Source organism: Nannobrachium achirus (assembly GCF_963921795.1).
Source record: "Nannobrachium achirus genome assembly, chromosome: 12".
In the NCBI taxonomy this organism is placed as follows: domain Eukaryota; kingdom Metazoa; phylum Chordata; class Actinopteri; order Myctophiformes; family Myctophidae; genus Nannobrachium; species Nannobrachium achirus.
Genome location: NC_137832.1, coordinates 32,896,441 through 32,923,506, shown reverse-complemented (window position 1 = coordinate 32,923,506; position 27,066 = coordinate 32,896,441). Strand labels below are relative to the sequence as shown.

Here is a 27,066-nt window from a genome sequence, read left to right as displayed (position 1 = left end):
GCACATTCAATCTGCCAAAAAAGTAATGATTACAAAGCCAACAAAGATGCCGCCATATATATATAGAGAAATGTATGTACAATGATTATAGCATTTATAATTGCACTATGCCTCAATAAAATGTAAATTACAGGCTTATGTTTTAGGGAATAAAATAAAAACAAAGTCTATATACTGACAATTACTTGCGTATGTGGACTTAAGAACAACAGGTGCCAATCAGACACGAGAGGGCTGACTTTGGTACAAATTGAACATTGACACATTACCATTTCATATTGGAATTAGCCGAATGTATTCTCCACGTCTAGAACAGTCAGACAGCCGCGCTGTGATTGGACAATCGTAAAGACACAGCTGGAATGTGACTGGCTGGGTTACAGGCTGGGGAGAGGGGACAGTAGCCACACACACACCGTTGTCATAGGACACTTCCGACAGCTCAGCGTGCTTGTGGGCTGCCTCGTCTGAGTAAAGGCCAGTCCATACTCTCTCCGAAACCAAACCTTCCGTCGGAGATTTCCGACTTTCCGACGTGAAGCTATCCGAACTCTAATTCGTGGAGATGGTTTTCAGAAGTTCCGAGTGACGCCATTTTGTAGTTGAACTGGCCCTTTCCGACGAAAAGTTTGGTTCCGGACGGAGAGAGTATGGACAGGCCTTAAGCCTGCTAGCCAACTCTAGCATACTGTAAGCCAGTCCAAGCAGTGTGGGGGATACCATTATCTGTGTTGAACACTTTCAGAAATCAGTAAGTTGGTCTATCAGTCAGTCAGTCAGTCAGTTGGTCAGTCAGTCAATTCTGTTCTGTTCTCAATACTATCATTCATCAAAGTAGTAAACAGCGCAAAGTGGAGTCTGGTGCTTGAGTTGATTTGGCATTGGCAATAATTATAAATATTACCATTATAAAAAGCAATAATGTGGCACAGTTGAACATGATTAATAAAAATTGTCTCATAAATTATCACGTCTTAAATTTGTCCACATCTACGGAAAGCAACCACCATTATCATTGTCATGGCACGTGTCAAGAGGAGACATTCCTCTGCACTTCCTAACCTAAATACTCCTCTCTTCAGTGACGAAAGCATATCAAGCACGTCTTCGTGCCGGCTTCTTTCACGTTTCAGTCGTTATGCTTCAGAGATGTCAGGTGACCACAACTCAAAGGAGGATTCAGGCTATTCCCTCAGACTCTCACCACCATGGCCATGTGCTTCCAGCGTAATACACAATCTACTCGCTGGATGTACCAATGTCAATGCAATGTCATAATAATAATGATTAATGTTAATCAATATCAAATCAATATAAAATAATTTAAAAATCACAGTTTATACCTATATATCAAGACGCCTGCCAATCAATCCTTCAAAGGCCACAGGAAACCATTAATTAGAGATCTGTGATGTAATTTCCTGTTAGGCAGAGGAGGGAAAGAATTGCTTTGGAATGGACTGACAGAAAAGGAGGGAAGGTACAAAGAAATTACTACCTTTTTCTTTCTTTTCTTTTTTTGTACAAAAAGGCAGGACCTTGCATTCCAGCTCTGAGGCTTCAGACAGGCTGACAGACAAACCCCACCAACCCCCCACCCCCCAGCCATCGAGTGCACAAACTAGTTTCTTCCTTAGAATAAAAGAAAACTTCACAACGTGCAAAGCCTAGAAATGAGGATTGACGCTGTACATATTCAACAGCCCAACCTCATCATGTCACATCGCATCCCAGTCCTGCCCTCCATACATTTAATCAATTCCTTAAATAGTAAGAGAACATTTACTTTGCTTACCCCTTGCGCACCAAGGGGTCAACAAATGGCAAATAAATTAGTATTATGCAACCATTAGATTTTTTTTTCTTTTTTTTTCTTGTGTGTTTGTTTCATCTTTTCACAGATTGTGACAGTCAGTCAGTGTGTTGACGGCCACAAGTTCTGTCAGGAAACCCAGCTCTGCTGCTGCTCTCTGCACACTACACCAGGTTGTACTCCTTTAAATTGAGCTGCAGGATGGTGTCTTTGACAGCAGCGAAGACGAAACGGATGTTCTCCGTGTCGGTAGCACAGGTGAAGTGGGAATAGATGATCTTGTCACTGTCAGGGTTTAGGTCCACGAACATCTTGAGGATAAACTCCCGTCCTGCTTGGGCGTCCCTTTGAGGACCTGGGTGAGACAGAGAATATAACCTATAGTTACATCTGGAAAGAAGGATTGTGGATTATTTTTGTTTATTATTACCAATATTGTGGATTATTGCTTGCAGTGCAACCCTATATTCAACCTGCCAGTCCTAATGAGAATCGCTCAAGCTACCCTAACCCAGCAAGGAAAGCCCAGCCTCCAAGCAGACTAAAGCCCAGTTTTGGTTGTAGAACTGGGTACCACGTGTGGCCAGTAATTGTTCACGCACACGCGCAGGTAGGGCACCGTAATGTTACGGTACAGTGCATGTGCACACTAGAATTTAAAATTAAAATACTTCGGGGGGCACAGTGGCGCAGTTGGTAGCGCTGCCGCCTCACAGCAAGAAGTCCCTGGATTCGATTCTCGCGCTGGGGGCATGTTTCCTCCTCCGCATCATCAGCGCCCACACTCTAGGTGGGGTTGGTTGGCAAAAGGGTCTTTCTGTGTGGAGTTTGCATGTTCTCCCCGTGTCTCCTAAGGTAGATACCCTTACAAAAACATGCAGTAATCCTGGTTTCTATACCCCCTGGCCAATGGGCACTTCTCAAGCCCCATCCCTACAATGAGGCGGCACAAGAGGACCTGTCTATTAACGCATGGCTGGCGGCATCTTGGAAGCAGGAGAGGGAAACTGCCAGACACACACAAATCCATCGCTAGATCTGGGACCTGGGAGATGGCACCAAAGGTACAGCGGCAATGGACCCTATGTACTGGGGTCGGCCGCATCTATGAAGAAGTGGGGCTTGGCAGACAGTGCAGCATGTGATTGCAGCGAGTCTGAGTAGACATTATAATTACCACCTGCCCCCTGTACAGACCACTTTCAGAAGCCTGCCTCTGTGATGTAGGACCAGAGACGAGGGCTTGGCTACAAGATGGTGAGCCGACTATACACAAAATAAGTTGTTTGGTAAAGATAACATTGCTTATCTTTTATTAATTCAGCAGTACTGTGGAACCAACAACTTTGTAAGGGGAATATTTTCCAAAAAATCAGAATCCAGTTATCTCTCCAGACTGTTACTACATAGCTAACAAATACTACTACTAACTCATCTCAATTGTATCTCCTGACACATTGCTCCTTATCCCAAGACTATATACAAAGTCCCCACAACAACTTAGCACATTATATTTTTGCAGCAAAAGCCCCTATCTCATTTTAGCCCTGTATATTAATTTAGAAGCTTGGACATTGCTCTAATCAATGCAGTGTACTACTCACCATCATACTCTGGGAAGTAGTCCACCAGATGGGAGTAATTGATTTTCTCCTCCAGCAGGTCCTTTTTGTTGAGGAACAGAATGACTGAGGAATTCTGGAACCAAGGGTACGTGATTATTGTCCTGAACAACGCTTTACTCTCCTCCATCCGGTTCTGTGGAGAGGAGAATGGTGGGGGTGGAGAAAAGAGACAAAATGAAAAGAGAGACATGACATACATACTTAATTAAGCCAGTACTTCATACTCCAGTACAGGAAGGGTAAAACTGGTATTGGTAAGGAGACATTTTCAACAAAGAGATTTGGTATAGAGGGAAAGACGGAGCAGACAAGTAGATACAGCACCGGCAGACACTGGTTAAATAAAAGATTCAAGTTTAAAGAGGTTAGTTAACATTACTCTAATAGACCACCAGGCGTGGTGGTTATAATGTGCACATTTGCCTTCCCTGTGTATTTTTGGTTTCTTACACTGTGGGTGTGGCTAACCTCAGCTGGGTAAACACCCACCTGACAACCAGGCATACCTAATGAACTGGTGGGTGTGGCCACATAAAAACATAATTTTAACTCTTTCTGTACACTTTTTTCAGAAAAAATCTTCCTCCAAGTATAATCATAATACCTGATCATCATGTTTTAGAGGGGGAAACAATCATGGTACCCCGTCTTTAACTCTTTGCGTGCCAGCGCCCTCTAGGGGCCAAAGAATGCCAGCGCATCTCTCATAGGCGAGCGCTTTAGCTTCCAGGACTTCAGCTTCCAGGACCTGACGTGCTCACGTTGACGCACGGCATGGAAATGTCCCGGATGAAGATGCTAACAGAATGGCTATTCCCATTTTGTCATCTAAAAGATCATTTTTGGGCGATTTCGCCGTAAAGAAACCTCGCGCCGCTTTCCTAAAACACAAAAAAGATATAAGCCTTTAAAGATGCGGTCTTTCATTGGATTAGGCGGAGATTGGCGATTGCGTTCGCAAATTACGGCCGGCTGGGACGTTGTTAGCTTTCGGCTAGTAGCTACAAAAATCAAGCCAGGCTTCAGAAGGCCTCTTATCATTTTATTCATTTAATTAAATAAAGCCGAACTACTTCGGGATCGGCACACTCGTGTACTCATCGGAAGCGGCGCCAAACATCGGGTGAACATTGGGGAGCTCAAAAATGTATTTTAAACCATTTTTAATGGAATATATCGTCGGACAGAGTAGAACGGCTAGCTGGCTAGCGGCTAGCGAGCCAGGACCACCCACGACTCTACAAGCAGCTCGGGGTAAGTGAATTAATAAAAAAAAGATTGTATTGGATTGAAATAAAGCCGAACTAGTTCGGGATCGGCACCAGATGAGTTAAGAGTGACCAGAAAGTAGTACTACCTCACAGTGTATACTGGAAAGTTTGTCTGACTAATGTTCCACTACAGTTTTAATAAACAGACAAATAATAGATGTTACAATTGTGCTTTTGCAGGCTACGCACACACATACACACACACACACACACACACACACACACGCACACGCACACACACACACACACACACACACACGCACACAAGCACACACTTATCTATACATACATTTTAGAACTGCAGCCAGCGGTTTTTGTCAGTTTGTGACTGACAAAAACCGACCAAATGCAGCACTCCAATTGGCTAGGACTGATCACGTGGCACACGGAGTTCTAAACCGGAAGTGCGTCCGGCGGTCAAATATGTCCGACCGGAAACGTGCGCTGCGGCACAATAGTTCCGACACAATTTTTTTTTCTTCTTTTTTTTACTTTTTTTTCTAGATGAACCTCTAGTGGAGTACAATCAGAAGAAGTGCATGTGACTTGAGGCAGTATTCAAAACAGGTTCAAAACAGGTTGGCTGATCATTTACAAATGCTTTCCAAGGGAAAGAGAGGTCGGGATGCCAGGCAGAAGGAGGGAGCCTTATTTCCATTGCTGACAAGCTTTTCACCTTCGAACTCACAGAGAGAGAAAGAGGAAGAAGTCTACATATCTACATAGCCACATCACAACTACACTTAGCTTCAAGTGCTTGATTTTTACACTTCAGAGAAGTTCAGATAAAACAATGAGACACTCTGACTATTAAAACCTAGGATTTATGTCACAAGGAGAAGTCCAACGTGCTTCAGCAAAGTTGTGAGTGGAAGGGCTCGGTGCTCAACAGTAGGACAATATTCCGCAGGTTTTGTAAATTGGCAGGGGCGACTAGCGTCTTTCTCAGACACAAACCAGCCGGCTCTGGGGATGATGCTGGTAGAAACGTCAGTCAGCCTAGCAAATTAATAAAACGTGCAGACCCAGTTGAGTGCCCTAGTAATTTATTTGGGTAGTCTATTTTGAAGTGCCCAGGTATCCTTCTTTTCATGTTAGGGAGGATTAATGTGTTTGAGCAGGGGTCTTCAACGTTTTCAGGTCAAGGACCCCTTAGTTGAGAGAGAGATGAAGCGGGGACCCCCACAACTTTTTCATAGATTCCATATAGTTTCATTGTTTGACAGCACAATCATCAGTGTATTTTGTATTCGTGTCGATTTGTGTTTTCAGTTGAACACTTAATAAACTTGACTTCTCACTCCATACTTAGTAGGCTCTTTTTCCCCTCTACACCAAACCAGTTTGCCGAAAATAGCTGATCTACAAGCTCACAACGCCTCGTGATGAGAGGCGTTGTGAGCTTGTAGATCTGCTATTTTTGGCTTAAGTTCTCAGAATATGAATGCTATAGGGTTCAAGTGGTTAATATAAAAAAATGAAAAAACAAGTTTCTATCACACCAAGATTTGGAGGACCTCCTGTAGTAACTTTGAGGACCCCCTGTTGAAGACCTCTGTGTTTGAGGATTCAACCCAAGCAGAGTCCACTCACCTCATTGTCCGATTCCACCAGAACTTGGTCGTACTCGCTGAGCGCCACCAGGAACATGATTGAGGTGACGTTTTCAAAACAGTGGATCCACTTCCTCCTTTCTGACCTCTGACCCCCCACATCCACCATCCTGACAAAGAGGGCCCATAGAAAGGATGATTATTATACACAGTAAAATCCTCACGTTAATTTAACTCCAAAGAGTGTACATGGAACCAAATTCTTACATGAGATTATTAACACAATCTCGTCAATTGTATTGAACGATTTTCCATCTCTCCAAACCTAACTCTTGCGTGATATCTAAACGTAGCGACAATAGGGCAAGTCCCGGAAAAGACGCGCTGTGATTGGCCAGGCGTCATTTCAATGGCAGCCTCGCAAGGCCCCTCCTCTACGCGAGGCTTTTCCTCTCCTACTAATACAGACTGAATGCCATTCCCAGCACCGGCCTCAGTGGCTTAATGGACTATTCACTGTGTTTCCTCCAAACCATGCACCCCCGGTTCGCATCCCACTCCTGCCACTTTTTCCCCCACCGCAGCGATAAAGTTATTATTATTATTAAATTATTATCCATGACGGAGGCGCGCCGTCTCAGGCGCCGATGAGCCCCGTGAGTCACCGCCGAGTGAGCGGTAGTGAGCAAGTCGCCATGACGAACGGTGCGACCGGCGCATGAGCCGACTCAGCGCCGCTACCGAGTTATGTGCCGTTATGGACAGAATAGTACATTTTGACCAGGGGACTGCTTCTGCGTCCGAATGCGGCTCAAAGGGACTGTAGTGCATTGGACTGCTGCGTGCAAGTCTTTCAGCCAATCACACGCTGGCAGGGCGGGGCTTGCCCGATTGTCGCTACTAAAAAATGGTTTTCTGAAATCCTTCTATGGCGACAGAGGAAACGGGAAGTACCAGCGTCAATCACAATCGACCGTGCTTAACTGAGCACGAGAGTTGAGAACGTTGTGTTAAGGTTTGTTAAGCAAACATTAAGTCATATACATTTTTTGTTCACAAGAAAGGGTGAAAGGTCAGTCAAATGTCAAAGTCATAAAGTGCGATATTGTGGGAACTACCTCAACCTTTACAACTTGGCTGCTAATTTGGGTGTGACTTCCATGTGTTGAACTTAAGTTACGAGCAAGACAAAAGACTCACTATTAACTTAAGACTGTAATTAAAGTTTTATTCATGAGAATGAAAGTGATCTGGGACAATTATGAACATTTCAGTTGCTTCCCTTCCACAGTTAATGTAATTTGGTTTCAAAACAGGAAAATGGTAGAAACAACATCATATGAGCACCATCTACTGGTATAGTTCTCCCTCTGCACTTTGTAGACACTGTTGTTGTCTAAAGGGATGGCATATCTGACATTTTATTTAGCTGTTTTCTCTAGAAAACTGCGTCGTGTGCACACCACTGCACGCCACCTTACTTGAAAATCAAACAAACTGCAGTATGCTTTGGAAGATGGTCAGCAGTAATGACAAGTGCTCTGTGAGTGGTAGTCAAAGGGATAAAACAAAAGATGGCAGGCCACTGCTATGGTCCCCAACTCCCAGGCCTGAATATATCTTCATGCTCACCTGAATATGACACTTTGTAGGTCAAAGGGGTACTCAATGATGCCTGTGGTTGGGACTCGAACCCTCAACACGTCTTGCTGAGTTGGGAGGTAAGATGGCTCAGCGATCCTGTCCAATGCATTCAGGTAACTAGAGAGAGAGTGTGAAAATGAATGAGTCTATTTTTATCAAACTGAAGGGAGAATTCAGAAAGAATGGATCGTGCCCAAAGACGTACCCACTATCAGCACCGTCATAAGGTCGGATACACAAAAGATATTGCTCTAATGATATGCCGGTGCAAACATGGTCATAAAGTTTTGCAGCTGAGTGCAGTTTGACCTTGTTTTGCTTCTGATTGCATATTCCCATGTCAAAGTATAGCCTAAATGGTGGCTTTGTGCCATACTACTTATTTGTGTGGGGTGATGCAGGTTTGATTGCCACTGAGGAGTTGTGGAGCTGGTGACAAGGTGTTATGTAGCAAAAGCATGAACGGACAATGCCAGTTTAATAAGCAAAAAAATATTAGAGCCAATGGAGCCATTGGCATTTTTACACGCTTCTGTCTGAAAATAACATTTTAGAAACTATTCATATTTGTCTCATTTGTGTGGGTTTAGTGGCCTTTTGTGAAAACATCTCGGATCCAAATATTGGACTTTTACTCCACTAAAACATACATTAACCACTTTAGCCCTATTTTATACCTACGCTATTTGAAAATAGCCGATCTGCAAGCTCACAACGTGTCGCATCGTGACGTGTTGTGAGCTTAGATCTGCTATTTTCAAACATTTTGTACTTTTGGTACTTTAAGAAGTACATTTTGGTGCCAACACTTCCATACTTTTACTCAAGTACATTTTGAATTCCGGACTTTCTATATTGCAGTATTGATACTTTTACTTAAGAAAAAAACGTAGTACTTTTTCCACCACTGGAACAGTGTTTGAAGAATTTGACTGTGCTTTTATTTCAGTCAACTCACTATTTGGTGGAGTCTGAGAGTTGGTATTCCCTCCTCCTGTCATATGCCTCTTGGATGCCAGGGTCGTTCCATAAGCTCTTGATAGCGTCTATGTAAGGGTTCTCAAACAGGCCGATCTTCTCCACATCCACCTCTCTCACGATGTTGGCATTGCCCTAGGAGAGAGAATAACAACACAGAGTTAGGGCTGTCACAGTTATTACATAATCGTCTAATCGCAATTATTTGACATAATCGCGATTATTTTTCATAATCGTCATAATCGTTTCCATGTTGAAAAATGTTCATATAAATTTATATAAAATTGTGGAAACAGCAGATCTACAAGCTACAAGATCTACAAGCTCACAACGCGTCTGAGCTTGTAGATCGGCTATTTCCACTATCAATGTTGTTTTTTAAAAAGAAAGTTGTCAAATGTCAGTAATTTCTTTGCATATTTAGGTTATGTGTCATATCTGCCATGTGCAACTTCAAAGCCTACAAGCCAAACAGAAATGCAACTGTCAACGACAAAAACACAATTAAATCGTTAATCGCAAATATCTGAGTGACAATTGATCGTCACGTAAAATGTCATAATCGTGACAGCCCTAACACAGAGTCAATCTTTTTGTGAAAACTGCATACCAAGGGTGCTAATAATACTAACAACACGTTTCTATTCCAAAACAAATAAGGAAGAATGGTCTAAGGCTGTGGTTCCAGGGGTCCTTGAAGGGGTTCCATGAGGTCCCGAGCAAAATTATTAATAGTTACATTAGGAACCAAATGCATGGACCATTTGTACACTCAGGGAGTTATGGAGGTCTATGGCCTAAATGCACACCAAACCTGTGGTCCATGAAATAAAAAGGTTTGAGAACCACTGGTCTAAAGATAAATCAACCGTGATAAACCGTAATAAACCGCCCTAATTGTCAATGTTTATTATTATATCCTCTTCACGTATTCTATCTCTCCAGTGATTTTGTTTCTGCCCTAGGCTCTGGCATGGACCTAATAATGTAACCTCAATCCTGGTGGGCTCATTATTAATTTGAAAATAGGGGAATGTTTTTTATCGCCCCAGATTCTCATTTAGAACTCTCCTGGGTTGAATGGCTAGATTAGTAGATAGATGTGTGTCCTGTCCATGTTCTCCACAATAAGCTCATGTAATTGCGACCAAAGGTCGCAGTTTACTATGAGAAAGGTCACAGCTTGTCCGCGTCCGTCCGTGTAGACGTGTACACATTTTAGAGAGCAGTGATGGCTGAGTGGTTAGTGTCCATACCTAGGACTCCGGAGTAGGGCTGCACGATTTTGGGAAAAAACCTAATTGCGATTTTTCTGACTAATATTGCGATTGAGATTTTATTCGCGATATTTACAGGGGCTAAAGCAAAAAAAAAATATCCTAAAACGGAAATTTATTTTGACTTGACTAGCAAGTATTATGCTGCATTTTGACGATTTCGGTCATGTTATTAACATCACGGCCATGGCTACACCCCCCCACCCCCATTTTTGTTTTCTCTTTTTTGGCAAATCTGCCTCGATCTCATAAATGGCCCCTAGGGACTCCTCAGGACGGAAATCCATCCCCAGGACGGAGAACCTTAACCCCTGTATTTATATATTTATTTCAAGGTAGGATAAGTGATAGTTTTTTTTGTTAAAAGGATGATATAATAAATTATTTTAACCATAGGAAAATCATTTCACTACCTTAGGTCAAGCTTCCGTTGAATATTTATTGTGTAATACATTAAAAAAATAAATTGATTATTATTAACTAGGCTAATTGGCAATCATGTAAATGGTTTGATTCAGTTCAGTTATATTTCCAAAAGATTACCTTTTATTTTGCTTTAGCAATATAAAACGTTTTTATATTCAGAAAAATCTCAGTAATAATGCCTCTCATTGTCAAGGAAATTATTTAACCAAAGAACATCATTTAAGCTTCCTTGAATATTTATTGTGTGTTTACATTTAAAAATGAATTGATTATCACTAACTAGGCAAATTGGCAAATGGTTTGATTCAGTTCAATTATATTTCCAAAAGATTCCCTTTTACTTTGCTTATTAGCAATATAAAACGTTTTTATATTCAGCAAAATGTCAGTAATGGTTTTGTCTGCCTCTCATTATTGTCAAGGAAGAAAGTACTGTATGTCGCTGCCTTGCTTAAGTTTTATCAAGGCAAAAAAATGCACCCTAATGCCTCATTCACACTACAGATATATAGTTGAACGTTTTGCTTGGTAATTCAATGTAATCTCAATGGAAACCAGCTTTAAAGATGCAGGACACACAAAGAACGAAGCTTTGAAAGCTTTAAAGCTGGTTTCCATTGAGATTACATTGAATTACCAAGCAAAACGTTCAACTATATATCTGTAGTGTGTACACAGCTTAAGACACACACCATAAGTTTCACATGTGTGCGGGGGACGGAGGAGGGGCCGCCGCAGCAGTTGCACAGAAATTACTTTCACTTTCAGCTTACGACAAACGGGATCTAATCTATGCACAAGGATTTAAGGATGTTATATTTATAATGATTACCAGAACATTCACTACCTGTAGCCATGGAGTAGGCCTACTCCTCCGTTGGAAGGGAAATATACTGTTACGTTACGTGCTGTTAGACAGACAGTGTCATGCCTTGGCTTGGCTCCTCTCCTCTGAGCCTGAGGAGAATGGAGCAACCCGTAATGTCGGCTAATCCGCGGTGCGGCGATGCGCGGGTATTTAGGAAGCATGATTATGAACGGATTTCTAAAATTAAAACGTCTGCATAATGCTTGGGAAGTCAACTTCACAGAAAATCGCCAAAACCGCGGCCTTTGCGATTCGCTAATCGCGAGATTTCACATCGCGATTTCGGTTTGAAAACGATTAACCGTGCAGCCCTACTCCGGAGGCCCCAGAGGTCCCAGGTACGATTCCCCGCTCCAGCTATCACTGCTCCCCTCCCCCTCGCGCTCCTTGTGGGCAGCACTGGGTTCAGCTGGGTTAAGCTGAAAAAAAGCAGCTGGGTTGGGCTGCGATATCTGAATTTCCCTCGCGGGAGGAGTAGGTAACTATTATTATTACGTCTATGGGTTTGCCGCTCTCACGCTCTGATGTCACTGTGATGTCAGGGGAAACACTCTACCAGAATGGGTTTGCTACTCTGACATCACGCTCTGGCTTCACTGTGATGTCACACTAACAGAATCCCTTTTATGCCCATATATGGAGTTCCCTGATGTCATCAATATTAATGATGCCCTGTTAGAGAGATCCTTGTGATGCCAGGGGAATAAATTCCTTTTATGCCCATATATGGGTGTCCTGATGTCCACATCCCTGATGTCCACATCACTGTGGCCCTTTAGGGCGAGGTCGCTTGTCGCCCTGAGGCGTCTTACTAGTAATATATAGTAATATAATAACCAGTAAGATGCCCTAAGGACGAGAAGCTGCAAGGTCACGCACATGGGCAAAATGTGTCCATATATGGGCATTCCCAGATATGGGCTTAATATTGAAGACATCAGGGATCTCCATATATGGGCATAACATGGATTGTATTAGTGCAGTTGCCCTAAAAGGGCATCATCTGGGAATACCCATAAATGGACTCAATATTGACGTTTTTGGGCCGGGTAGGACGTAACATGTATGCTAATTAGTTAGGGCCAGGCCTTAATTTTCCGGCCCGTTGAGAATGCTGAGCTGGTCGAGTCATCATTGTGATGTCAGAACAGGTCAGCTTACTACAGTATATCCTTCTGCTGAGCTGGTCAAGTCATCATTTGATGTCAGAACAGGTCAGTGCAAATGAAGTCTTGGCCAGTGTGACATGAGTGTGACATGAGGTTGAGTGATGCATGCACGCACGCACGCACAGGAGCTGCAGGTTTTTATAGTAAATGCGACCTACGGTTGCAACTATTACACTAGAGATGTCTTGACACCCTCATATACTGAAGTTGAAGTGGGATATTTATTTCTTCACATAATAGTAAAAGATAGTAAAGATTATCTGGCTTTATGCAGGGAGTTAGTAAGACAAGCAGTATTCAGATTGCAAACACACAACCGTGTGTGCCAGATTGTCTATAACTAGGAGTCCTACTACAGGGATGAGGTCACTTCATTGGCACTCTGGTGTCAGGAGAACAACCTCGCTCTCAATGTCAACACGACCAAGTTGGTAATCATGGACTCCAGGAGGCCGAGGAGAGAGCACAAATCTATCTTCATGGACAGTGTTGCAGAAAGGGTCCATGGGTTCAAGTTTCTCTGTGTGTACACATCGATGAGGACCTCAAGACCACAGACACAGACCACACACACGTGGTGAAAGGGGCTGTGCTGGATCCGTCGTGTGTGGCCTGGCTCTTCTACAACACCTCCATCTAAACTTAGTGTCTTGTCAGGCTGTGTCACCACCTGGTTTAGGAACTGCACCACCTGTGAATGGAAAAACCTACAGCGGGGTGGTGTGAGCTTCCCTCCCTCTAGGAATTATACGAGAAGTGGTGCGAATCTCCGGCCCCCCGGGTATCATCTAAGACAATAACCATCCTAGCTGCAATCTGTTCACGCCGCTACTGTGACATCCATCAGGCAAGCTCTACTGCAGTATCAAGAGCCTGAACGCCCGATTTCTGAGCAGTTACTTCTACCCAGCTACCACTACTGTTAACAAGGCCTGAACACCACCTGTCACCAGGCTGGCCTGCCCTGCTGGAATACTTTCCCTTACGTCCGTCTAGTATCCTTTGTTGGATTACCTTCCGCTGTGTAGATTGTGTAGATTGTGTGTGTGTGTGTGTGTGTGTGTGTGTGTGTGTGTAATTAACAATGAATAAACCTTCCAAAGGCAACAACAGATGAGATTGTAAATATGTTCGAGTCTACTCCGATTTCAAAGCTCTGGTGTTGCCACCATAGAGTGCTCTGATATCAGTTAATTTACAAAAATCTTTTTCCATTTTGGAAATGTATAAACAGTATTATAATCATGTTTTTTTCTCCATATAGATGAAGGTGAATGCTCAGTCAAGAGTACCAAAGAAGCTACAACCATCGCATTTTGCAATGACTTTTTGTTGTTACAATTACAAATGTTCAGACGCTCGCAAAAAAAGCAAGCTTTTCAGTTTACATTTGGAGTAGTCGGTATTCACTCTCGGAGTGTATTTCTAAAAGTGTGTATGTATGTTATGTGGTAGCACCTGGAGATGACAGTTTGTTTGGACCAGGCTAAATCACAGACAGTGGAGCAGTCGTGCCCCGTGCAGAGACAACAGAGACTTTTTTACTTACTTATCACAGTAGTATCTCGCAAATAATACAAATAATATATTATGAAAAATTAGAATTTTGCCCAGAGAGAGGGAGAGATTGTTGTGTGACAATATAGATGATTGATATTGTTGGATTATAATGTTTGAAAAGGCAAAAGACATTTTGATGGTGACACTATTGGCACAATTCCCAAGTAACACACCAGTTAATAACCTTTTAACTAGTATTTGATGGTTACACTATTGGCACAATTCCCAAGTAACACACCAGTTAATAACCTTTTAACTAGTATTTCAACAGGTAGTCATATGAAGCTTAAATCCACAAATTACAGCACAGCACAGCACAGCACATTACAGCACCACGCTTGACGATGTCAACGTATTTCTCTTTCCTAGCTGTCTTCCTTTGCACTGCCAGCAGTTGTCAGATCGTGGTGAAGTTGTCACTATAAAGGTAGCTGAAATTATCTTTTTTTTTAATTATTATTCCACCGACTTCTTTTTTAATGAACTGATTTAACACTTTCTTTTCATCAACTAATCCACAAGAAAATTAGTTTATTTTTTTAATATAATTCATAACATCAATTAGTCTGATTAAGTGTTTACACTTACTGTAAGCCCTGTACAAGAGCGTTGTGCAAGAATACAGATATTGGCTGATCTACAAGCTCATAACTCATATATTACATTTCTAGCCTTCAACTTAACTGATATTCTGTGTAAATCAATTTCTTAACTAGAAGCAGTGCTCTTCCGAGCACAGGTCTCCGCCAGGTCAGGTAAGTTATTGTAGCCTCCTGGTGGTGTTACAATAGTCCAATGTGAAAAGGGTGCCATGTCTTCTTCGGCCTTTCACTGCAATCTGACACTGTGTTCATGATTTTAGGCATTTTGTTCCAAAAATGTAGTTGTGCACTTGTGCTCAACGCAAGTTCAGGGGTGGAGACCACCCACTGCGATCACCGTCACCGCTCGCCTCAGCCATCCACGTAGCCTCTGCTATCCACAGCCACTCACGTTCCTTATCACCTTATCAAATACAACCGCGTTCCCCCATCGGCCAATCACACAGCAATCACACAGTATAAATACACCTCAGATCACGTCACTTACCTGTTTGACTCTGCCCACGTAGAACGCAAATCCCCACCCCCTCCCCAGTCACCACCTTCATTCTAATCGTTTTGCCTTGCTAACTTCGTTTCTCGTTTCATCACACTAACTTCGTTTCTCTATTTCCTAGGAGCATCGAGGGGGGCAATGCAGGAGCAGATGACAGTTGGCTCACGGACCGAGCAAACCCGGTCGTCTCGCTCCCGAGGCTGCTTCCCCATCCTGAGCCTCGCCCCACCTCGGGCTCCTCAGCAACGCACGCACACACACTCGCAGTCTCTCATGCATACATCTCACTTGTTCAATAAACGCTGTTAACCTGAGCAGAGGTGTGGTCTCTTACTAGTGAAATGTGTGTTGCAAAAGTCGACCTGCTGGTTGCGCTATAACAGGCCAATGTGAAAAGGATGGCATTTGTTCCTGGACCTAGTTGGAATGACAATGTGCATACAACATTTCACGGAAATTGTACCCTGCGTTGATGATTTGAGGCATCCAAACTTTGGAAGCCAATGTTAGGATGGAATATGAAATATCGGACAGATCCGTCTTGATCACATGACGATAGAGATACTGTGAACCGATTTGCGTGATCTTTGAATCAAATCTGAAGGAGTAAGATCAATAAATGTGTTGTACATAAGTCGGCCTCCTGGTGGCGCTATAAAAAGCAGATGTGGAAAAACGGAGGGCAAAGGTTTTTCCTTGGCCTCTAGGGAGTGTGCACACAACGTTTTAGCCTGATCGGTGTAGATAGGTAAAAACACAAATCAGCCTGTTATAGCGCCACCATGAGGCTGATGTGAAAATGTTCCAGTGGCGTTTCTTCCTCTGCCTAGTGGGAATGTCTGTTTTGTTTAATGACTATCAGAGATACTGTCTGTGTACCGATTTGCGTGATTTTTGGACAAAATCTGTAGAGGTACTGTCCAAGAATGTGTTTTGCACGAATCTGCCTGTCTGTCTGTTTGTGTCCCTTTCATGTCTGGCTGTCTTTTATGCCCATATATGGTGTTCCGTGTCCTGGCCAGTCTGTGATGTCAGTACTATGACGTCAGAGTACAGACAGACATCAGACAGACAGACATTTGGTAAATTAATAGTTAGATATTACATTACACAAATATAATTATAAAGATATAGTTTTATAGCAAATTTACAACAACCAAGGACAAACCAAAGTGCTGAACAAGTTAAAAGAAAGGAAACAAAGCAGAAGAAAAACTAATTAAAACAAAAGAAAATGTATTAATATACTGTAGTTATCCCTATACTTATAGTGCTTAGTGTGAACAGCCCTTTAGTCAGGATGGCGGACGCTGGCTCACAGGCAGTTGAAAGCCCTTGCTCTACACAAAATCTCTCAAAAATAGCCGATCTACAAGCTCACAACATGTTGCAACGTGATGTGATGTGTTGTGGCTAGGGAGGACTATAGGGATGCTAGGGTTCAAGTGGTGAAACTGCTAAACTGAATATAATAGAACAGAAAAGAATTCCCTCATCCATGTTTCATCATCAGTCCTTCCCAGTGTTTCCTCTGGACACGTGGTGTCATGTCTTGCCAAACGTTTTGTCCAACCCTATCTATCACAGTACCTCCTCTATCTATGTAGGACTGAATCCTGAAGGTTCCATCACAATGCAGAATGTGGGTGTATCTGGTAACAAGGTCAATAACTGTGAGGGAATTCCTGAGATATCTGCTGATGAGACAGATCATCTCTGAGGAAATGTGTTGTATATGTTGAATCATGGCTTTTGCAAAAATGAGAGCTTCTCAAATGCCATGAATCATAATCATAGCCGTCTCTAGAACCAACAAAACAATTCTAAAACACGACAAGAAAGATGTGTGGTTGCCGTGACTATATTCTGCAGCAAGTTAACTGTCATGTGAAGCTCAACCAATACTCGAGCTGGCACCACTCCTCAAATGTTTTTCCTTCAATTTCCAATGGCATCTGATTCACAAAAACGTTTATCTAGTGGTGAAAATAAAGTTTCCCTGTTGGGCAACCACACTAATTACACATACTTTAAGTATAGCATAAATGTGACTGCCACAATACAGTTATAAATTATACCGGTATTTTTATTTTCATTATCTATCAAATATAGAAGCTATATGTTATCAAATATAGGTGTGATATCAGAGATATCAGCAAGTGTGAGGTTATTTATTGTCATAGTTGCTAAAGCTATGAGTAAGAGGTCAAGTCTTTCAATGACCTAATATGCAATTCCAATAATACTAAAAGGTGTGCCCAGTAGAGCAAATCTCAGCTGGGGTGAATTACCTAATATTATTACACGGCTCGGTTGAATGCTTGATTCCTATTGGTCAATCACTGAATTCAGCAGTGTGTTATTTCTGGATAATGACCGCTCAGCTCAATAAAGGACCGCTGTCTAATCAAAGGCTCAGAGGCCTGCTGCAATGCTTGATTTAATGCTGTATCCAACAAGGCAGCCATGTAAGCAAATGCACAATTATGTCATTTACAGATAAACATTGCCCTCAAGAATATTCTTGAAAACATTTGAAGCAAGAAATAGACAATGCAGTAACCCAAAATGTATTCTAATTGATCAACACTTCCTTGTTTTCTGAGGTGCGAATACCGTAAGCAAGGAAATACTTGTTTTGTTTTTACTTTTGGGTCGATTTATTTTTTGTATTTATTAAGTAGCGGTGTAATAATCAAGATAACTAACAGCGCGCTGGTCTTTGTTTAAAAATAACCCCCTTTATAACCTGTCGGGGTTATCTTTCAACAATGACCTGCGTAGCCAGTCAGACGATCAGAGATATGATATGTCTGGTGACCTCAAAATTCTATAAATGGGCTAAAACTGAGAGGAAACAATTCAGATTAAAAAAGAAAAGATAAAAAATAAACAGCATTGCAGGACCAATGCAAAGACTTAAGGCGGGTCCTTCATATTGGGATGGTATCAGGATTGGTTTTCAAAGCCATATGCGTAGGTTTCTTGTAGAGAAGCCCATTCAATGAATTTACTGTAGATTTCCCCAGACATATCACTAGGTGACTGCCTAATTGTCTGGCTACGCAAGACTTGCCCTAATCTTTCTACTATAATAGACAGGCCAGCTCCTGGTGTTGTTTAAGCATGTCATTGATAGACTCTCACACCACTGCTTCTACAGATTCCACCTTTCACACATACATCGCTGCATTTCCCCCCTACATTCCTAGCTGCTTTCCCTGAACGTATTGTACTTGCACGATGTACAATTAAACAAAACAATAATTTAATGCTATGACGCGAATTACATCATAGTACGTCCATTATAAACCTTCCGGCCGAAACACAGACTTACAAATAGTTCCACGCGGTGTAGTGTACTGATGAGTGTAGTAGGCCTACTGTGTCCCCTGGTGGCAGGAACAGTGTAGTGCAGACATTATGATCTTTCCCAGTACGGGACAGTAGATTATCTTTCCAAATTCCCAAGATACACGTCGCACAGCAGCTCCGTAACGTTACGTGTTTGTGCACAGATATACATTTCTCTCTCTCAAACGATAAAGTAACAGAGAGAGGGGGCACCACTACAGAGAGAGAGCGAGAGAGAGAGCAAAGTAACAACTGTCTGTCTGTTCATTTGTCTTTTTGCTGATATTGCCAGAAACACTGCTACTTTAAAACAGTTCTGTGTCTTCAATGACTATGATCAAATGTGAGCGCCCCCGTTAGGGCGAGATTTCTAGATATGAGCGGCCGCGTCAGCGGCCGCGATTTTCTAGTAATAATAATAGTGATGTATGCAGTGAAATTACTACCTAAACTATAGCCATGAAAGAGTACTGCGGCATGTGATTACCAGTTATACATTATCTCTACTGTCCTCCATCTCTATCACACAGAGAAAGAATGAGAGACAGCTCAGACTGAGTTGAAGGTGAACGATTTTTTTTATGGTAGTTGTAACTAAGCGGCTAGTTAGTAGCGGGATGCTTATTCCACACACACACACACACACACACACACACACACACACACACACGCGCACACACACACACACACACACACACACACACACACACACACACAGACACGCACACGAAAGTGGACTGAGGAAGTAACTTTACTGAGGTCAAGTTTGGGTGAGTGGTCTGTCTGGCTTACTGACAATGACCTGAAGTTACATTGTAGTGTAAGAGGTACCCCCCCCCCCCCCCTCCCCACACACACACACACACACACACACACACACACACACACACACACACACAAACACACACCACCACCACCATCCATCCCTCACACGCACTCTCATAGAGTGCCAGGGGATGTGGCATAAGGACACAGGAAACATAAAAAAGAACAGGAAGCGATTCTGGAGGGCTGCTTCAAATAAGATAGACAATACTGAAATGAAACATGCAGTCTTACTGTGCTGTCCTCACCAAGCATGCACATTGAGCTTGGTTATACAGCCTTACATACGGTAGATACATCTCATGGCATCTGCACCACTATTTTCTCTCATACTAGTCGTCTCCTCTTCCTACAGTATATCCCATTGACCTGGAACACCTACTGTACCGTATACGTTGTTATACCTTTCAAGCCGGGAACTCCTCTGTATGTAGTTGTTGCTATATGCAGTTTATAAAGTTATTCAGGATTTAGAAGGCGTTTTTAGAATCTGACTCAGGTCTATTACTTTCAGTCCCTGTGGCGTGGACTTCTCACAGTTCTATTTTATGAACCTCTTTGTGCGTAATTGTTGGGATTAACCACTTAAGACGTATTAAGAAATGTTCAAAATGGCAGATCTACAAGCTCACAATGTGAATTAGTTTTTGAAAAAGTTTGGATATAATGACATGATCAAAATAGGGAGGCCAGGATGAAAGTGGTAAATCAGTCTCAAGTGTAAACATACCTTATTGTGCTCATATTTGTAAGGGATCCTGAGTGTCTCTGTGGCTCGGATCATGGACTGCATCGCCGTGAAGATGTTCTGGTAGACCAATTTGGTGAAACCTTTCTTGTCCTCCTCTGAGTAGCCGGTTCCATGGATGATCCTCATCTGTTTGATGAAGGTACTTTTCCCACTCTCCCCAGTACCTGGGAAAGCAGAGAGGGAACATTATGCTAATTTAATAGCACACAAGGACGGTGACAAACTTGTGTCGCTTTTCCTTAAGTGCCATTCATTTAACATGGTGGATTTCTATAACACCTTTCTCCAAAATGCTTTACAATGTGCATTACATTCACACACAACAGCAGAACAACCATGCAAGGCGGTTGCGTGGTTGCAGTTGCTTTGCTCAAGGACACAAAGCCAGGAAGGGAACCTGGTATCCTACTGATTCCAAGACAGCCACTCTTTAACTCCTGACCTAGTAGATTTTATCCTTTCCACAGCTTTCGTCCCAGACAAAAAGTAGACCTTGTATTTATGGAATCAGGGCTGCCGATAATATGTTGATATCGTTGTCATGTGTGATCTCACCAGAAATATAATAAGCATTTCGGCAACATGTTTCTTCTTAATCCAAGCTCACAATACAGCCATCTAAAAGTGTTTGAATTAATGCCCCTTTTTCTTTCTTTTTATTTTACAAACTAAGCAAATTGTTCACATTTCGAGTGTTACAGGCACGCACACGCACGCACGCACGCACACACACACCACACAGATATCGGCTCCCCTCTCAAAACCTAGTTCATTTGGTCTGGTAGTGGACCAAGAACAACATCATGTCTCTATGGAGACAAGCACTATTTGGGTGTGAAGCGCTAAGAGCTGGTTGTTTCTGTTGGGTACAGTGAGAAGCTTGGCAGACCAATTCAGCAGTGTAACTTTACCTCACTTCAAACTCTTAAGCGTTGTTTGGCCTGTGTGCTTCATTCCTCTGTAGCCTACAGACCCTGGATTAAGCCACTGATTGCACAATATAGAATATAGCCATATGTAATGATAATATTTTTTGCTAAAATGCTAAATACAGTGGCCTTTCTTCTGTTTCATCTCTCGCCCACTGTCTCCAAAACCAATAAAGAATTCGGTCAACACTATTCCTTAAATTAAAAAACAGGTATATTTGTTTAACAGTGAACACAGTTTTGAAGTATTTCAAATAATGCTTCTCTAAAGCAAACATTTTACGGATCAATCATCCATTTCACATTTCTTTTACTTAACAAAATGTCTCACGTCTCTCCTTGAGACAATGATAGCATAATATTTTAACTGTCTGGCCAACGGGTAAAAACTGGAAATGTAATGCAAAATGTTCTCCCCTCCCTCACTATTCTCAGCTACCCTCAAACCAGCACCAATGTTTCTTGGTGATGGTTGCTCAAGCAACTGTATGAAACAGTTGTACAGCTGTATGAAACTACAGTTGTACTGACATCATTCATAATACTGGTGTAGAATGGTATAGCCTCCTTCTTATAACTAGCTCCCTTCAACAGGCTGTTTTTGTTTGTGTGTCCTTAGTCTAATCCTAAATTTAAGGGTAAAATGTTATACCTCTCTTGAATGACATAATATTGAGAAAGGGAAAATATGTTAATATTTAAAGATTGAAACATTCACTCAGTATGCAATCCCTGGGGAAAGAAAGTAATTAGTGAGTTTGAGAGACTGGAAAGGTTTAACAATGTGTCAGAAGATAGCAAGGACGAACATATATTGTAGAACAAAGTTTGACAACTTGCAATCAGTTTTTGTGAGTAGTATGTGTGCCTGCCTGGTGGCATGCAATCATTTGGGACACAAAGCTATTACAGAGTTTGATGGCCCTCGATACACTCCAGGCATATAGGTTAATGGAGCGATATGGAGCATGCACCACTTCCTCCAGTTAAGTCAACCGTCCATCATTAATGGTTGCAGTAAGGCTCATATGGAGCAAACACATTAGAAACAACAAATGTCAAATGTATTATTATGTGTTGTATACAAAGCTACTGTGTCACAAGACACTTTTCAGTGAGCTGATAAGTGAAAATAAAGTAGTATCATAATGGTACTGTAAATAGGGGGAAATCTCGATAGTCCGATGTCCCATTGGTCCGACTAAGGTTAGGGTTATGCAAGGTTGGCATTCACCAGAGTCGAAGTACACATATATGATTTTACTGACAATTCAGGCCATATCTAACATATATCTGAGTGAGTGTCTGAGTGAGTGTCTGAAACAGCGTTTCTCCTCAGTGGCTGGAGCAATTGATCTGAAATCGCATCACCATTAGCATATGAACACACCTGACATAACTGTGAAGCCCGTTTGTCACTTTCACAAATCATATGCTGTATATTAGCATTTTTATGGTGTATCTACTATCCATTCTGCTTCTAGCATGAGGCACATCTATTCTGCATCTAGCATGAGGCAACATGTTTAACCAGCTCTCTCTGTGTGTGTGTGTGTGTGTGTGTGTGTGTGTGTGTGTGTGTGTGTGTGTGTGCAGGCAGGCGGGTGTGTGCGCAGGCGGGTGGGCTGGGGGGGGGGGGAACCCACACACTGCACATCATTTTGGAGCTCATATCTTGGGCTGGGGGGGGGAACCCACACACTGCACATCATTTTGGAGCTCATATCTTTGAACGGGTAAGGGCTAGTTAGTATAATTTATGGTCTTGCGAAGACCATGTGTATGACCTGTCCAGTCAATTCTCAAAACCACTAGAGATATAATTTGCACCATATAGTACAACAATGTGACTCACAGATTTAGCAAGCCACACAGCAAGTAAAGCAACTGTTGGGATAAATATAATTTATCATCCCCAAACTTGCCTTGGCATTCAATATTGTCCATGCTAAAAATGCTACAGTATAAATTCAGTTATGCTAAATGATGTTCAGTGATGTCATATCTGTTATGGATTAGCCTAAGTTTAGCTTCACTCATGCAACATTATAATAGCGTGGGACATATATATTGATCATAATGGTTTAGTCCAAATACATTCTGATCAATCATGAATCATAAATGAATATGTCCATTCTTTGCCTTATTTATTGACAGCCAACATTCTGACAGCAAACAGGGCTACATACATCTTTAGTCCAAATCGTTAACTGAAATCATATTTGTGTATAATGAGGTAGTGGCTGTGTAATAAAGGAGAACTGGTCGCATACAGCGGGGGGATTTTTACATTAACAGGGCAGGGGAACAGCCAATCCATGGTTTCCTGATATCCCCTACAATATACAGGGTTAACATTTCAACATGATGTGTACAAACACAGGCATGCGAGAGATGCCTATACATACCCCCTTAAATCAACTCTCAACTGGCTTACATGCTTCATTCATGGGATGCTTTGAATAATTTACAAAGACATTATAGAAAAGAGATTTCAAACATACAGTAGCTTTGCTTTTCATATGATGTTTTCCTTGCATTCCCCAACAACAAATGAATGCATGATTGTGGTGTGTCAAACAAAAAACTGTTCTACGGATTGCCACAGCCCCACCCAATCCTCAGTTGAGTCAGAAATCCCCAACTATCACTGGTGTAAGGTGAGTTTCAATGAGGACTTATTTGAAACTGCTAGGGTGGGATTTAAAAGAGTTAGGGCTATGAGATCATGAAACCACCCCATAACCACTCATAGGCCAAAGTCAAGATATGACAGTGTTGGGTCTAAACTGATAATAATAGCCTACTACTCTTGATTGCTCCCAATAAAACGCGCCAGACTTTGGCCTTCTGGTATAGCCTACAGTAACATACCACCTAAACAAGCTTAGGCCTGCACAGATTGCAGGTGGGCCAGGCCCACACAACACTAGTGACTAGTCCAGGCCCATAATGTTGTCTGTCTGACAGTTGTTTCCTGGATGTGTTGACCGGCTGCAGTTATTCAAATCAGGTGGTTCATGACAGGCCTCGCCGGGCAACATTAATTTCCTCGTCCTAGAGAACGATCAATCAGAATCTGGACATGCGACTCTTCAAAAACAAGATAACGAACACCGTCCCCAACTTATTTAGGTGTGCTGCAGCCTGAGTGGTTGCCCAGGAGTTGTTACTTGTTTGGGGTTTTGCATCACTCATCACCCCCCACCCTCCTCCTCCTCCTCATACCAGCTTACCGAGAAGCAACAGTTTCAATTCCCGGCGAGCGTCCCTCTTATCCCGACGGAGCTGCCTTTCGATCTCGTCGTTGATCCGCCTGGCTTCTTTCGCCTCCTCGCTGAGGCAACACGCCATTATGGATTCCAGGGTCATTCTCTTGTTTAAACACACTTTTCCGCCTTTGCCTCAACTAATTCATCCAGATCCCAGCTTGGTTTAAAAACCCGAGGCCTCTTAAACGCGTAAGAAAAACAACAACAGAAAAAACAAAACCGCCCTTACACAGGCCTACTTGTTGTGGATAAACACGGGTTGACGCTGTTGTAATAATAGCCTAAAGAGCGCACAGATTGGGGGGAAAGGAAAATGTATATTTCATAAATTATCCCCCCCTCCCCCCGTTTCGATTCGCGTGCAGGGCTCCCGACAGCCTCAAACAATGTACAAATCCGTCTGTGTTGAATATTTGTCCAATCTTAATTGGCGTAATCTGCTTTTCCTTCTCAATATGATCAACAGATCCCTTTAAGACACATCCTCCGTACTGTTGATGTGTGATCTCGTTTAAGCATTCCCATCTGGGTCCAGTAAACTCCCAGGTCAGTCTTCAATTTGGTTTTGTATCGATAATATTCCTTATGTTAATGTTATCGTCCTTTTAAATGGGCAACGTAAAAAAAAAGATTCATATAGGCTATAATGTGTCCGTTTTATTTCCGACTCCCGGGCGTGGTAAGGCAGAATATGGCGGACTTTCACTCCAATCCGCTAGGCTGGGATATAGTACTGTACAGTTATCTCTGTCTGGACACAAAAAACAAGAAAGTCATATAGTCACAATTTCACCTAGGCCTCGCGAAACGGCAAAGAAATATCTCCCATTGGACTTTAAAAAATATGTAAACATCCACAACTCGGTGTTGGATGAAATGAGAAATCAACGCGCCGCTCGTTTCGTTTCCCAGCAGCCAGTCTTGTCCTTTTCCTCAGTTCCCTTCATGTATTTTTATGACTGAGACCATCCACCAATGTGACGTCGGCTGGGGGAGTGTCACATTCGTTGCTTGCTGCTTATTTCCCACACCAGTCAGTGGTTCTGACTGGTTCTTAAACTTTTTCATGTCAAGGAGCTCGAGGACCCCCTAAATTCATGTTTATTTGGCCAGAGACCCCCATCTGAAAAGAGTTTGTGCCAAGGTGGTGTTGTTAACATTTTCAAAAATATTCAGACATTTTCAAAGAATGTCAAGAATGTTTTATATAACTGATATAAATATATATACAGGGCCATATGGGGGTCCCTGGACCATGGAAAATGGGCTATGAGAGCCACTGCATTAGACCACTAAAGTGTCCATTGGTTCCATTTGTACACTCTCAGAGTTACAACCACATATGGGTCCATTTGGTTCATAACTATCCATTTATCTGGGGACCCCCTGGAAGAACCCCTTGGGGTCCCCCCCCCCTTTAAAACCAATGTCCCACACAACTTGTAGAATAAGAAATGTGTTGAGCTGTTTGTAATATTGCAATTCATGTTATAGTCGCCAGCTATCTGCCAGAACTCGAAATATCTTGAATATGGCCTGGCTACCCCGGTGCTAGATGCATGTCAAATATAAAAGTTCACAAATGGCAGATGTCAGCCGCAAATCCCTATTACCATATTGTGTACACAGTAAACGGATAAATCTGTTAAGCTGCTTTTTCCCCCTTTTTTTATATTCCAGTGCTGTGTTATCAGTGAAGTTAGCCTGGGCTAAAAACAAATTTGCATTATTACATATAGGTTACCCTACCATGATTATCAATATTCACATCTGATCTGGATCAACAGACTTGGGTCTTAAAATGAGACCCAGCCTAGTTCTACAACATCCAAACTATATGTGTGGATTTATTGCAAATCCATCTTGTCATACAAAATAAATAATAGTAGAAATGTCCATACAGTTGGCTACTCAACAGACAGATCAGATACAATGTTTACATATTCGGCTGAACAATATTGTTGTCTATACAGCCTACAATTTGTAATGGGAGCATAGCATATGAGCATGGGCCAAATGACAACTAATGTTGATACTTGGCAGCAAACGTTTGAGATAATGGTTTTGCGCCTCATAAAGTGTTAACTTTATATATTGGGGTGCAACATATCGAACCGAATATCGAATACCGAACCGAATGACCCTGTACCGAACCGAATGACCCTGTAAGAAACAATACAATACAATACCACTCCACATCTACATTCCCCCTTCCCACTTAGAGGACCACTACACTAGAGGTTGGGTACCAAAAAAACATGCAGTTATCAAAAGTCTATTTGACAAGATAGTTGAATCAGGTTGGGGAACTGGAGGCATGAGACCTTCCCAGACGATCAAATCAACATACTCTATTGTCTCAAACCGAGCCTCACAGAAGATTCCCTGTGGAGACACCTTAAAACTTCAATGCATAATTAAGCCAAGCCTATGTAAATATCAGCATTTGTTGCCAGGGAAACAGCTCTGTTGTCTGTGAACTGTGGAATTTACAATTCACTCAAGTCCCTGTGATTTCCAGATTAGCCCCTGATTCACTCAAGTCTCGGTGACTTAGAGTTTAGCACTTTGTACTCTGCTTTTATGACTTGTACCCCATGAACATGATTCCAAAATATACCACACATCCTCTGCTTTCTTCAAACCATTCAGC

The 27,066-nt window shown here is 42.2% G+C and overlaps 1 protein-coding gene across 1 annotated transcript; it reads right to left on the bottom strand.

Annotated features, from left to right (window-relative positions):
* Positions 1-1,615: 1,615 nt before the first annotated feature.
* Positions 1,616-25,349, bottom strand: LOC308296382 (guanine nucleotide-binding protein G(q) subunit alpha). Its single transcript, XM_080739649.1, has 7 exons — positions 24,378-25,349; positions 20,192-20,376; positions 8,865-9,019; positions 7,895-8,023; positions 6,303-6,432; positions 3,418-3,571; positions 1,616-2,168 (listed from the first exon to the last, which is right to left on the bottom strand). Exons 1-7 carry the CDS (start codon positions 24,511-24,513, stop codon positions 1,978-1,980), a joined length of 1,080 nt encoding a protein of 359 aa, XP_080595775.1. The 5' UTR covers positions 24,514-25,349; the 3' UTR covers positions 1,616-1,977.
* Between the last annotated feature and the right edge of the window lie 1,717 nt (positions 25,350-27,066).